General features: G+C 32.1%; 1 protein-coding gene across 1 annotated transcript in view; it reads left to right on the forward strand.

Moving 5' to 3' along the window:
* Positions 1 to 7,564: 7,564 nt before the first annotated feature.
* HELRODRAFT_140337 (hypothetical protein) overlaps positions 7,565 to 13,320 on the forward strand; it is a gene marked incomplete at both ends in the record, with an annotated part of 10,397 nt that continues 4,641 nt past the window's right edge. Inside the window, 4 exons of the mRNA XM_009027167.1 lie at positions 7,565 to 7,723; positions 11,407 to 11,570; positions 11,779 to 11,821; positions 12,880 to 12,945. Coding sequence (XP_009025415.1) covers positions 7,565 to 7,723; positions 11,407 to 11,570; positions 11,779 to 11,821; positions 12,880 to 12,945 — 432 coding nt within the window. The remainder of the gene's footprint in view (positions 7,724 to 11,406; positions 11,571 to 11,778; positions 11,822 to 12,879; positions 12,946 to 13,320) is intronic.

Here is a 13,320-nt window from a genome sequence, read left to right on the forward strand (position 1 = left end):
GTTTCAAAATTATAAACCGCGTAATAATGTCGTATAAGTTTTTGGAACCGCTCTTTTCTAACTTCTATGTTGCGCATCCACATGAATTCATCAAGGTTTGACTGTACGCGAGCATGGCACGTACCCTTCATTCTTTTAAATTTTTGTTTGGCGCGTCGTCACAAATTCACCACTCCATTTGTGTGCACTCGTTAAAATTGCTTCTTACTTTTATAAAGAGCATTACCACCCATATTCTTTATATCATTTTAGAACAAATGGTCTCAAACTATTTTGAATTCTCCCCGAAAAATTTGAACTGTGTGCGTACATATATAGTCATGGCTACTGTTTTTTTTATAATGAATTTATAAAATATATAAATATAGCGAGCAAAATATTAACATAAAAGCGCTTATAAATCTATGCATATTGGCTCAGCTTGGCTTGGCTCGGCTTGGAATCGGATGTTAAGCAAGGTGTGGTCTCAAACTATTTTGAATTCTCCCCGAAAAATTTGAACTGCGTGCGTACATATATAGTAATGGCTGCTGTTGTTTTTTATAATGAATTTATAAAATATATAAATATAGCGAGCAAAATATTAACATAAAAGCGCTTTTAAATCTATGCATATTGGCTCAGCTTGGCTTGGCTCGGCTTGGAATCGGATGTTAAGCAAGGTGTGGTCTCAAACAATTTTGAATTCTCCCCGAAAAATTTGAACTGTGTGCTTACATATATAGTACTGATTACTGTTGCTTTTATAATGAATTTTTATTATATATATATAAAGTGACTGGAATCCATGTATACAAATAATTAAATTAAATTATATTAGATTATATGTTTATATGAAAAGCAATATAGCAGATTCGACCAGCCAACCAGAAAGTTTCGAAGGCGTTCGTTCGATGACTTCAATTTAGTACGGTTAGCATTTTGGTTAAGACTGTATAATAGTGTAGTACATACATTAAATAAGTTTTTTATTGATGCGAATGATTGAAATGATGAAAATGTATAGTTGAAACGAGTATAAATAGGAGCTGAAAAAACGTTGAAATCAGATCAGGCATTTCTGCCTCGCTCGAGTCGGAGTGCCTGATCTCATTTTTTTATATTTAAAATTTTTTTATTTATTTTATTATATAGGGTTATAAAGAGTTATATAGAGTTATATAGTGTTATATAGAGTTATATAGAGTTTGCATGTTTGTAGGTGGTTTGAATGTTTGTAGGTGGTATTTTTTAAATTTTAGGTCTGTCCTTTAACGGTTGCTCATACATACATACATACATACATCATGTTTGTTTGTGTGGTAGTATTTTATGTTCTGTTTTACTCCTTTTTCATACATACATACATACATCATGTTTGTTTGTGTGGTAGTATTTTATGTTCTGTTTTACTCCTTTTTCTCTTTCTTCATGAGTCTTGAGTTAAGTTAATGAAGCATAGGTAGGTGAGGTAAAAATTAATCTATTATATAGGTAGGCTAGGGCATAAGGTAATTTAGTTACATAGGTAGGTTAGGGACTTCTATTCTTTTACTCTACTTGGTGGTGTGATTTTTGTTTTGTGTTTTGTTTTTGTTTTGTTTCACAACATACATTCAGCAGGTACGCGGTGGTTCCTGGTTTTAGTGGGATTTTTATTGATTGAATGTGGTAGTATGCATGGTTATATAGAGTTATATAGAGTTATATAGAGTTATATAGAGTTATATAGAGTTATATAGAGTTATATAGAGTTATATAGAGTTATATAGAGTTATATAGAGTTATATAGAGTTATATAGAGTTATATAGAGTTATATAGAGTTATATAGAGTTATATAGAGTTATATAGAGTTATATAGAGTTATATAGAGTTATATAGAGTTATATAGAGTTATATAGAGTTATATAGAGTTATATAGAGTTATATAGAGTTATATAGAGTTATATAGAGTTATATAGAGTTATATAGAGTTATATAGAGTTATATAGAGTTATATAGAGTTATATAGAGTTATATAGAGTTATATAGAGTTATATAGAGTTATATAGAGTTATATAGAGTTATATAGAGTTATATAGAGTTATATAGAGTTATATAGAGTTATATAGAGTTATATAGAGTTATATAGAGTTATATAGAGTTATATAGAGTTATATAGAGTTATATAGAGTTATATAGATACCTTTATTTGCTCTTCTTTTCTCTTTTCTTTGCCGACCGGTCGGTTTCTTTGCGGTTATTTTCATTTAAATTGAATAAATAAGATTTTACCATTCATTTAGATTTTTCAGGTTCATTTATCCAGGTTGGAGCTTCCAGAGGAGTTCATCGTGGACGATCAGAATGGTTGTGATGTCACGCTATGTTCGTTCATTCGGTGGCAAAGAATGCACGCCCTGCTGGGGTACGTTTTACGGTTTCTTTGCGGTTCTTTTTTTTGCCAGTTGGCTGGCTTTTCTGGCAGAATTCACCACTGCTCGTTTTTCTATTTTCATTTATATTAATCAAATAAATAAGATTTTTCCATTTCATCCATTTTATTCAGGTTGAAGCTTCCAAAGGAATTCATCGTGGAAGATGTCAGGCTACGTTCGTTCATTCAGTGGCAAAGAAGATACGCCTGGCTGGGATACGTTTTATTCTTTTTTCTCTGTTTTTCTCTGTAATTTAACATTAAGTAAGAATGCTCACACGCACACGCACATACACACAGTTACATTAAGTAGCTATATAGGTAGGTTAGATAGGCATAATTTTAATTGTAGGTAGGATAGATAGGAAGCATCCAACACTAATGTAGTTGAATAGGTAGGCAGTGTAAGTTTATCTCTTCTATTTTTTCTCGCACCCACATGACACGCATCAGCGTATTATACACACACACACAAATACATACATAAACACATATTAGTATTTGAGCGTTATTTTATTTTCATTACACATTTTAATTTATTATTACTAAGGTTGAGAGTAATTTAATTTCATAGGTAGTTAAAAGCAATAATTTAATTCTAGGAACAATCTTGTAATTTAAATTAAATAATCGCTGTAAGTGTATCGAGAGGTAAGTTAGTTATTAGGTTTTACATTATTATTATTAGGTTGGAGCCCAAGGCATTAAGTAGGTGTTGGGGTGGGTGCCGAAAGGCCAATGAATTGGGCTCTTGAGTTGTGTAATTTTAGGTAAGCTAGGGCCATAATGTAATGAATAGGTAGGTTAAGGCTACGTTGTAACACACACTCATTAATAGATTTAGGGTTTAAGTTTTATATTATTATTATTAGGTTGGAGCCCAAGGCATTACGTAGGTGGTGGGGTGGGTGCCGATTGGCCAATGAATTGGGCTCTTGAGTTTTTCAATTTTAGGTAAGCTAGGGCTTAATTGTAATGAATAGGTAAGTTGAGGGTACGATAGCCGATAGACTCTGAATTTCGAAATCTGTTGTCAGAGGTAAGCCTTGGTGGCCAGTGGTGTACCGGCAATGGTTTACTATCCGGACGGCAATGGTTTACTATCTGCACGGTAATGATTTACCATGCGGCACGGCCATAGTCTACTACCCGCACGGCTTCCGGACGGCAAATGGTTTACTATCCGCACGGCAATAGTCTACTATCCGCACGGCAATGGTTTTCTATCCGGTGCCCTGACTGTCGGTGAACCTCTGTGCAAGGATGAAGAATGAAGGGGGACTTTCGACTATCGTACCATTAACAATTTAATATAAATTAGTTAAGGTAATTGAATAGGTAGATAGGATTATTTTTATTAAGCAATTTGAGATGCAGGCACCGCTAAGCTTTCTGATGAGAATCTACTCTTTCTCTATCTTTCTCCATCAACACGGGCTGTGTTTCAACAACAATCTCGGAGGACTGGCACCAGTTTTGGAGGACAACGTAGGAACCGGACCGCATTCAACATTCTGCCTTTGTCGAATGGACGACGGTAAGTTTTTTTACATTTTACTTACTTTATTATTTTAAAATTTTATTAATTTGACATTATTTTCATTTTATAATTTAATTTTTTTGCTTCTAAGATTGTAACATTCATTTACTACTACGCAAATAAAAAAATTTTGTTTACAGAATGATGAGAGGTGGGCAGTGGTGGGAGTCAGCACGTTTTAAATGGTGGTCTCATGATGATTTACATATGATGATGGTGGTGTAGGAAGAATCAGCTCGTTGGCTGTTCGACTGACACTCTGAAGTACGGATGGTATTTTGTGGAAAGTACAGTAACGACGATTTTTGAAGTAAGGTTTAGTTTCGTTTTTTATTTTTCTCATTCGTTCATTTTATCACTCAACCTTTTAAATTATTCTTCTATTAATTGATTCGCTAATTCATTCTATTCATTAATTGAATCATTGATTTATTAATTAATTCATTCACTCATTCATTCAACCAATTATTCAATCATTCAGTTAATCAATTATTCGATCGTTCCTTTGTTCCTTGATTTACTAATACGCTATTAAAAAAATGTCTACAGAATGATAAGAGGTGGGCTGTGGTGGGCATCAGCACGTTTCAGATGGAGGTCTCATGATGATCGTTCCGATGACAATTCGAAGATAACAGCAACGACGGTTTTTGAAGTATGATTTAGTTTCTTTTTTTTATTTTTCTCATTCATTCATTCATTTTATCACTATCTGTCAAATTATTCCTCACTTAATTTATTCATTGATTCATTCTATTCATTCATTAAATCATTGGTTGATTAATTAATTAGATAATTTATTCATTCAACCAATCGTTCAATCATTCAGTTAATCATTTATTCGTTCTTTCCTTTGTTTCTTGATTTACTACTTCGCTAATTAATAAAAACTTGTCTACAGAATGATGAGAGGTGGGCTGTGGTGGGCGTCAGCACGTTTCAGATGGTGGTCTCATGATGATCGTTCCGATGAAAAATCGAAGATAATGTTAAAGGTAAATTTGTTTTTGTCTCATTGTACCTTTGAAAGTACTCGAATTTGAACAAAGATTGAGTGTTATCTCAAAAAGATAAGTTGCCTATTTTTTCCAATTGCTTGTTTTTTATTTTAGTGAATTTTTTTTTCAATTTATTTTTCAGTATCCGGTCAAATTCATTCCATCGATGCGTGTCAGATGATGGTCGGTGCAATGGAGGTTTGTCGGTAGTGAGTGAAGTTTCTGGAGAGTGCTCGCCCGCACATTTACATACACACACACATCAATACAACACATACATACGCAACGTCCATTCATTCGGTGTCGTTGTTGTTATGTTTCTCTTCAACTTTCTATTTTCTTTACCGTGAACCGGACTTTAATTTAATTCATAGGTAAGTTAGGGACTGAGATGAGTTAAACAATTGTAGGTAGGCTAAGGCTAAACATTAGTTAACAAGCTTCAAGTAAAATAAAAACGCTAAAATATGTTAAATAAAATACTTGAAACATCTAAAACGAGAAATACAAATTTGTAGGTAAGTGAGTCAATGTTTATAAGTAAGCTAGGGCCCTGAGAGTAATTTTATCATAGGTAGGTGACTGACTATTATTCTTGCGACTTCTTACTAGTTTTGTGTGATGTGTTTGTTTTCGCTTCACAACACCACACCAACAAAACAAACTACATTTCATTCTCGTCGTCGCCTTAAATTGTACCTTTTTGAACAATCTTTTTAATAATGTCTATTTATTTATTCATTAAATGTTGACTGGTTTCTAGTTTTTTTTAAATTGGTTATATAATTTTTGGATATTTCTTGATTTACTTTGTATATGCATGTATAAATTATTTCTGTTTAGTATGTTGATTTAGTCATTATGATATGTTATGAACTGTTCTTACTAAATGTTCATGTTACGTGGTTTATTATCCTTCGAGAACTTCTAAGGAGTGTGTATGATAATAATAATAATGGATAATAATTATTTTTATCGGTGGATATTTTGTTATATTTGTTTATTTAAAATACGAATTTTTAAAAAAATTGACATTTTAAACTTTTAATTAACCGTCACTTTTCATTTTTGAATGAATTCAAATAAAAGCAACTACTGTGTTTTTCTTTCTTTACTAAAATCTCGAAATTGTTTGTAAATCTGTACGGTTAACTGTTTGTTCGAGTTTGAACAGGCCTTGCAAATTTTTTTATTTATTTTTGTTTTTATTTTTGTTTATTTGGTTCATTCAATTTAGTTGATTGATTGATTGGTTGACTGACTGACTGACTGACTGACTGACTGGCTGGCTGGCTGGCTGGCTGGCTAGCTGACTGACTGACTGACCGACCGACCGACTGACTGATTGTTTGATTGTTTGATTGATTTATCTCATAGTATTGTATACATGAGAAAAAATCCGATTAAGCCAACCTACGGCTTCAGTAAGCCACTGTTTTTCACCTGACAAAAGCAATTTCTATATTTATACTGACAAAAATAATTGTGATATGAATATATTGATTTATTTAAAGCATTATATGTACAAAAAGTGCTATCGTAAGAGTTCTATGAAACCCTGTAAGCCACTGCTGTAAGCCAACGTATGATTTCAGCAGCCAGTTTCTTATGAGCACCAGCAGAATGTAAGATATTCATTGAATATAATGAAGATAGTTGTTCAAATAACAATTTTGATTTATTTAGGCCGTTTATTTCATAAGCAAACCAATTTTTAACGATCGAATAGTGTAAAAAAAGGGTGACTATAGTTCAATCCTACTAAGCCAACCTTCGGCTTCAGTAAGCCACCGGATTTCACCAGACCAAAAGCAATTTTTATATTCAAATTAACAAAAATAATTTAATAATACATAATTCTATTAATCATTATTAAAATTAAATAAAATTACTACAATGTTTTAAGCATATTAAATCAAGTAAATATTTCATTTAGCTTGCTCGTTAAAATCCATGCAATTTCGTAAGGCAACAATCCAAGCACGACAAATAGCCCGACCGATAGATCGAATTGATCGATTAGTCCTATTATTCTAGTTATGTGGTTTGGAGCAGGGGAAGACATTACTGAAAATAATTAAAAGTTGAAAAAATTGAGGTTCTTTGCATATCCCTGCTTCAACCCATAAGAAGGTGTTGTATGCTGGTAAATAGGCCTCCCCTTGGTGCAGGTAGACCAAAAATTATTCAATAAATTGTTTCAGATAAAAGTTTTTTTATTTTACAAAATATTTGAAAAAAATATTAAAAAACATATTTCATTTTAGCAATAACCTTATTTGAACTTGAAATGACTGGCTAATGATTGGTTGATTGGTTTTGCCCATCCCTAAAGGTAGGTATAAATGTAAAAGTAAACCTCAACGTTGAGATTTCTAATTGCTTTGAGAAAGTGCCAGTCTAATTTATTGCCAATTTATTAATTGTTTAAAAATAATTTAATAATAATTGGTTAATTTTATTTTAAGAGAATTTTTGATTTGGTTGTTTTTTAAAATTATTCCAGTCTATATTTCAATTTTATATATTTTTTTGTTAGTTTGAAATAAAATTATATTATTATTTCTTTCTTTTTTCTTAGTAGAATTCACTTTAATTTTTCAAAAAAAAATATGAAAGATGATTTAAAAATTGTCGTTCGTGTTCAATATTTGAATGATTTGGACCCATTTAATAATTCTCAAAACTTTCTTGAGCCAACACGACCTGTACCCATAACATTCTGGTTGAACATACCACTGCAAAATCAAATTAATGATGTCAAGAAACTTCTGCAGGCTCCACATAAAGTTAGTTGAATGGTTGGCTGATTTAAAATTAGTTTTTGTTTGTTTGGTTAGTTGGTTGACTGGTTTGTTGGTTGACTGGTTGGTTAGTCTACTCTCTACTCTAGTGGTTAGCTGGTTTGTTGGTTAGCTACATTTTAAAAATTTAAATCATTGCTACATGTATGTGATTTTTTTTTCATTTATTGTGCTTATAAAAATTAAAAGAAAATTCTAATTTTTTATTTTATAAACTACCATTCAAAGGTTTTCTCTACACCTACATGAGCATGGTGTTATTAAAGTACTCATGTGAAATATTTGATTTTATAGTAGTGAGAATTTGTGTCAATATTAATTTAGTCCATAATTATTATCTCTGCATCTGCTGTAAGATAGCCCAAGGCTTAATATTTTTGATTTATAAATGTATTAGAATAATATTAGATTAGCATTAGACCAGATAAATTTGTTTGCACATGGTATTAATGCTGTATGTGTGTATGTTTAACTGCAGTTAAATATGTCACTGGATTTTTAATTACTCAGAAAACAGTCTGTCATTTATTCTGTTGTCAAATGCCAATCATCATCATCATCATCATGACAATTCATAGTCATAATTCATCATCATCATGACAATTCATAGTCATAATTCATCATCATCATGACAATTTATAGTCATAATCATCGTGTTATCAATATTTTTTTAGTGCAGCAGCAGCAGAAAGGTAAGCAAGATATGATAAGAGTTAAAACATTTGATTGCTGAATTTGAAATTTTGAACTTTAAGTTCGTTTGCAGTGATGGCCTAGCATTGATTGCGTGCTTAAGTGCTTCCCTGAATTAGTTCACTTTTTCACTTCAACTCAGGTGGCTGTTTCTTCAATTAAGTGAGGAGTGCACTTTTGAGTGCAGCTGCTTAACATTTGAAAAAATTCACAAATAAATAAATACACATCATTGAGTATCATAAAATTAAAACATACATCCATGTCTTCTTATTTAAATGTAAATTTAAATATGTCACTCATCACCATCTTCAATCTCTCTCTCTCTCTCTTTCTCTCTCTCTCTCTCTCTCTCACTCTCTCTTTTTTTATACACACGCGCGCGCGCACACACACACACATACTGGCACACATTCAAGCCATCCAGCAACATTAACAGTTGATAAACTAACCCACTTTCTTAATGCATCAAATCATTAAAAACTCTAAAAGAGGCAGGCTTTCTCTCAATTAAATTATTTTTATACATCAGCAACCTGATACCTATAATTTGATATTTAAACTGTCTACATACTTGGCAGGCATTCTACAATACACATGTTATTGTATTGTGTCTGTGCGTGTGTTTCTTTGTGTATGTGTGCGTGTTTCTTGTTTTTTATGTGTGTGTGCGCGTGTGTTTTGTTTGTTTGTATATATATATATATATATATATATATATATATATATTAAATAAAATAAAATATATATATTTATATGTGATATTAAATTACTACAATCACATAGTAGTTACAATAATAATATTAATTAAATAATAATTAAATAATAATAATAACAATAATGATAATTATATTATTATTATTTTATTATTATTATTATTATTGAACAAAACAAATAAAAACATGTCTCCTGCTTATATTATTAAAATACTTGCAATAAATAACTCAGGTTTTCACATGTTTGTCATTGATGAGCTAATAAGAATTCTTTATATGTTTGTGTGTGTTTGTGTGTGTATGTGTGTGTGTGTCTGTTGCATGTGTAAGTAGCGTGTGTGTGTGTGTGAGTGCGTGTGTGTGCCTCTATTGTTGTGGCTGCAATGAATTTAAAATTGGCTTGTCCTAAGTGATCTAAATGATTTAATGATTCACGTCACACATCTATTCTTAGAACAGTATTATTACATGTACATGTAATCTGGTGAGAAATTTATTCATGCTTAATTGTTTGTTTTTATTTGTTTGTTCATTCGTTTGGTTGTTTATTTGTTTGCTTGTTCGTTCGTTTGTTCGTTCTTTTTTCGTTTGTTCGTTTGTTTGTTTGGTGAGAAAATTTGGTCAGTGTTTGTTAAATTGAAATTTCTTTGCAGTGATGTCTACGTTTCTGTCTGAAAAACAAATTCGAATTATTTGGTAATGTCTTAAGACATTTTACTGCATTGTTGGCTGCTCATGTTAGCGAGGCACCCGCGCCAACAAAGAACACGCAGCAGCAGCAACAACAACAACCACAACATATTTGCGTGCTGTTGAAAACATAATATAACGCCAAGCACAGGTTTTGTAGGTATGTATTTCATTGCGTGTATTCTTTCATTGCAACAATGCACGGATGCACATCCAGTATGCACACACGCACTAAGTTACACACAAATATATATATATATATATATATGTATGTGTGTGTGTGTATGTGTGTGTGTGGTGTGTGTGTGTGTGTGTGTGCGATGTTAATTAATGGTATGCTGCAGTTCAGTTTCTTTGATGGGCACACAAAGGTCCCAGCAATTAATTGAAATGTTCATCATTCATTCATTCATCTTGTTCACATAATTGTTTGGGCTTGCATCTTGAGTACCAAGGCAATTATTACCTATTATCTGAGTATTTTTATAATTTCATACAGATCATCAAATACAAATAAAAAAAACTTAGTTAATAATTTTTTAATTTTTTGTTATTTACTTATAAAAGAGTATATTTTTCAGTTAATTAATTTTTTATCTGTGAATTTTTTCAAATTACTTTTTTAATATTCTTCACTGATGAATATTGAGGTGGAGTAGGTGAATGGGAAGTTTGAAAAGCTGACAAGTGTTGGGAGAAAATTTCATTTTTTATTGTAATTTTTTATTTAATCAGCTGTCAGCATGCTCACTACACAGAGGGAAAAAAAGGGAGAGTGAGAGAGAGAGAATGAGAGAGAGAGAGAGAGAGAGAGAGAGAGAGAGAGAGAGAGAGAGGGAGGGAGAAAGGGAAGGGAGGCCGGTACGGAGAAAGTGTTTTGTTTTGACTTTTAGTGGGTAGATGATTGAAACAGTCATTACTAGCAAAACAAACCATGTGTTCGCTACTTCTTTTGAGTTTTGTGTTAAATAAAGTGCAGTTCTTTTTGCTAGTGAAGGTCTGTTTAATTGCTTTCGCTCTGTTTTCTCACTCGTTATTTTTAGCAAATTATTATTATTATTGTTGTTTTTTTTATTAATATTATTGTTGTTATTATTAACATTATTTGTGTCCTGTTGATAATTAAGAAGGAAATATTTTGTCAAGAATTTCTTGAGATATTTATTTATTTATTAGTGTTTGTCATAAGAAGATGTAGATGGTGGTAACAATGATGTTGATAGCGTTTGTAGCGATAATGATAATTTCGATGATTATAATGAAAATGATGATGAAGATGATGACGATGATGATAATGATGAGATCGTCAGTTGATGACTCTCATCATCCCACTTTTATTCCACTGACATCATTCAATCCGTCGTTCACCCATGACTGCCGCCGACCTCTGGCGTTGAAGTCACATTCTCATCATCATTTATCATTATTACTGATAGTAATGTCTACTATAGTGATATCATGTTTTTGTTTCTATGCTATTGATATCATAGTTATAACCGTGGTGAAACAATTGATACACAAAAGTGATTATCTATCATAATTTATGATAATTGATGATAATTATAAAAGCTGGAAGATTGTGCCCTGCAACTGTACAAGCATCTTGACGGTCAACAGGGTGAGTACTGCTGCTACCTTGACCTTGAGTCCACACTGCAGGATCAACAAGATGAACTCGATGAACTCATCAATCAGTTTGCATTTGTTGTTGTTGTGGATGTTGTTGGGATGTTGTTGTTGTTGATGTTGTGGATGTTGTTGATAATGTTTTCAATATTTGTATACTCCTCGTACTATTTTTCGCATTATGAAAGTTCACATGTAGTTGTTTTATTTATTTTTTTGTCGTCACTATGGTTCATTTAGTCTTTGTTGTTGTTGTTGTTGTTGTTGCTGCTGCTGCTGTTGTTGAATTCACTCTTGAAACTTTCAATTTCACAGCAAAAGAAATGTCTTGGTTCTGAGGACCCAGTTGTGCGTGCGTGTGCAAGCCTGCATTGGTTAGCTTGCTTGTTCATACCACGTCCATCCATATTTTGTTTATCGTTCATTTATTAATTTGTTGTCGTGTCAATTAGACATAACTTGCATGCGCATGTCGGCTTGTCTCCTTCCTGCTCTTTTTTGTAGGAAAAAATTCTTACCTCTGTAGGGGTAGTCATGATCCAATATTCATGGATTGTATATTTTAAAATCTAAACAAACTTAGAAGATAAAAATGTGCTGTGTGTGGTTAACTTACGTTATTTCAATTTCTTACCTCATGTCATGCGCGTGTTGGGAAATAAATGTTTAATATAATGGATGCACGATTTTGATGATAATGATGATGATAGTGATGATGAAGACGATGATAATGATGATGACGACGATGATAACAATGATGGTGATGACGACGACGATGAAATTGGTGCTCACAGTTACCTGTAAAAATTTTTTAATAGGTTATAAGCCCTCTCCCTCTTATTTGCATATGAAATGTGTCAGTCAGTTTGGCTGCATGCACTTTGTTTCATTCTGAACTTTCAATGCATTCGTAATAAGATTAAAATCAGCTGTGTAACTGATAGAGTATGAAGTTAATTAAGTTACTGTAGTAAACATTGCTTGGAGGGATCTGTACTTTCACTTGGAAATATTTTACAAGGAATTCCATTCATTCATTCATTGTTATTACTACTATCCAGATAAATCTTTAACATTATTATTATTTTTATTATTATTATTATTATAAAAATTTTCATAAACTTTTTTTATACCACCGCCATCAAAAATATTTCTCTGCCAACACGTTCATTCCACCGTCTTATGAATGCTGTCGTTTCATTCCAGCTCAAAAATTCAGCGCCATATAAATGAATGAATGGAGAGATGAATGAATGAATGAATGAATGTATGAATGAATAAATGAATGAACGAACAAACGGACGATTTAACTAAGATAAACGAACGAATGATGGATGAATAATTGGGATGAATGATATGGAAGAATATTATGTATGACCAATGAAATAATTAATATCATTGTTATTTATTGAAGAGAATTTGTTGAACTGCTCAGAGAAGGACTTGAAGAGGTGCCTTTTAAAGTTAAAGAGCATGTTTCAGGTAGGTTGTGGTTTCATTTCACCATCGCGTTCGTCAGCATTAATATTGTTATCACATATACTTTATCAACATGGTTAACAACAACATCATCAACAACAACATCATCAACAACAACATCATCAACAACAACATCATCAACAACAACATCATCAACAACAACATCGTCAACAACAACATCATCAACAACAACATCATCAACAACAACATCATCAACAACAACATCGTCAACAACAACATCATCAACAACAACATCATCAACAACAACATCATCAACAACAACATCATCAACAACAACATCGTCAACAACAACATCGTCAACAACAACATCATCAACAACAACATCATCAACAACAACATCATCAACAACAACATCGT

The sequence above is a fragment of the Helobdella robusta genome (genome assembly GCF_000326865.2).
Source record: "Helobdella robusta unplaced genomic scaffold HELROscaffold_5, whole genome shotgun sequence".
NCBI classification, from domain to species: domain Eukaryota; kingdom Metazoa; phylum Annelida; class Clitellata; order Rhynchobdellida; family Glossiphoniidae; genus Helobdella; species Helobdella robusta.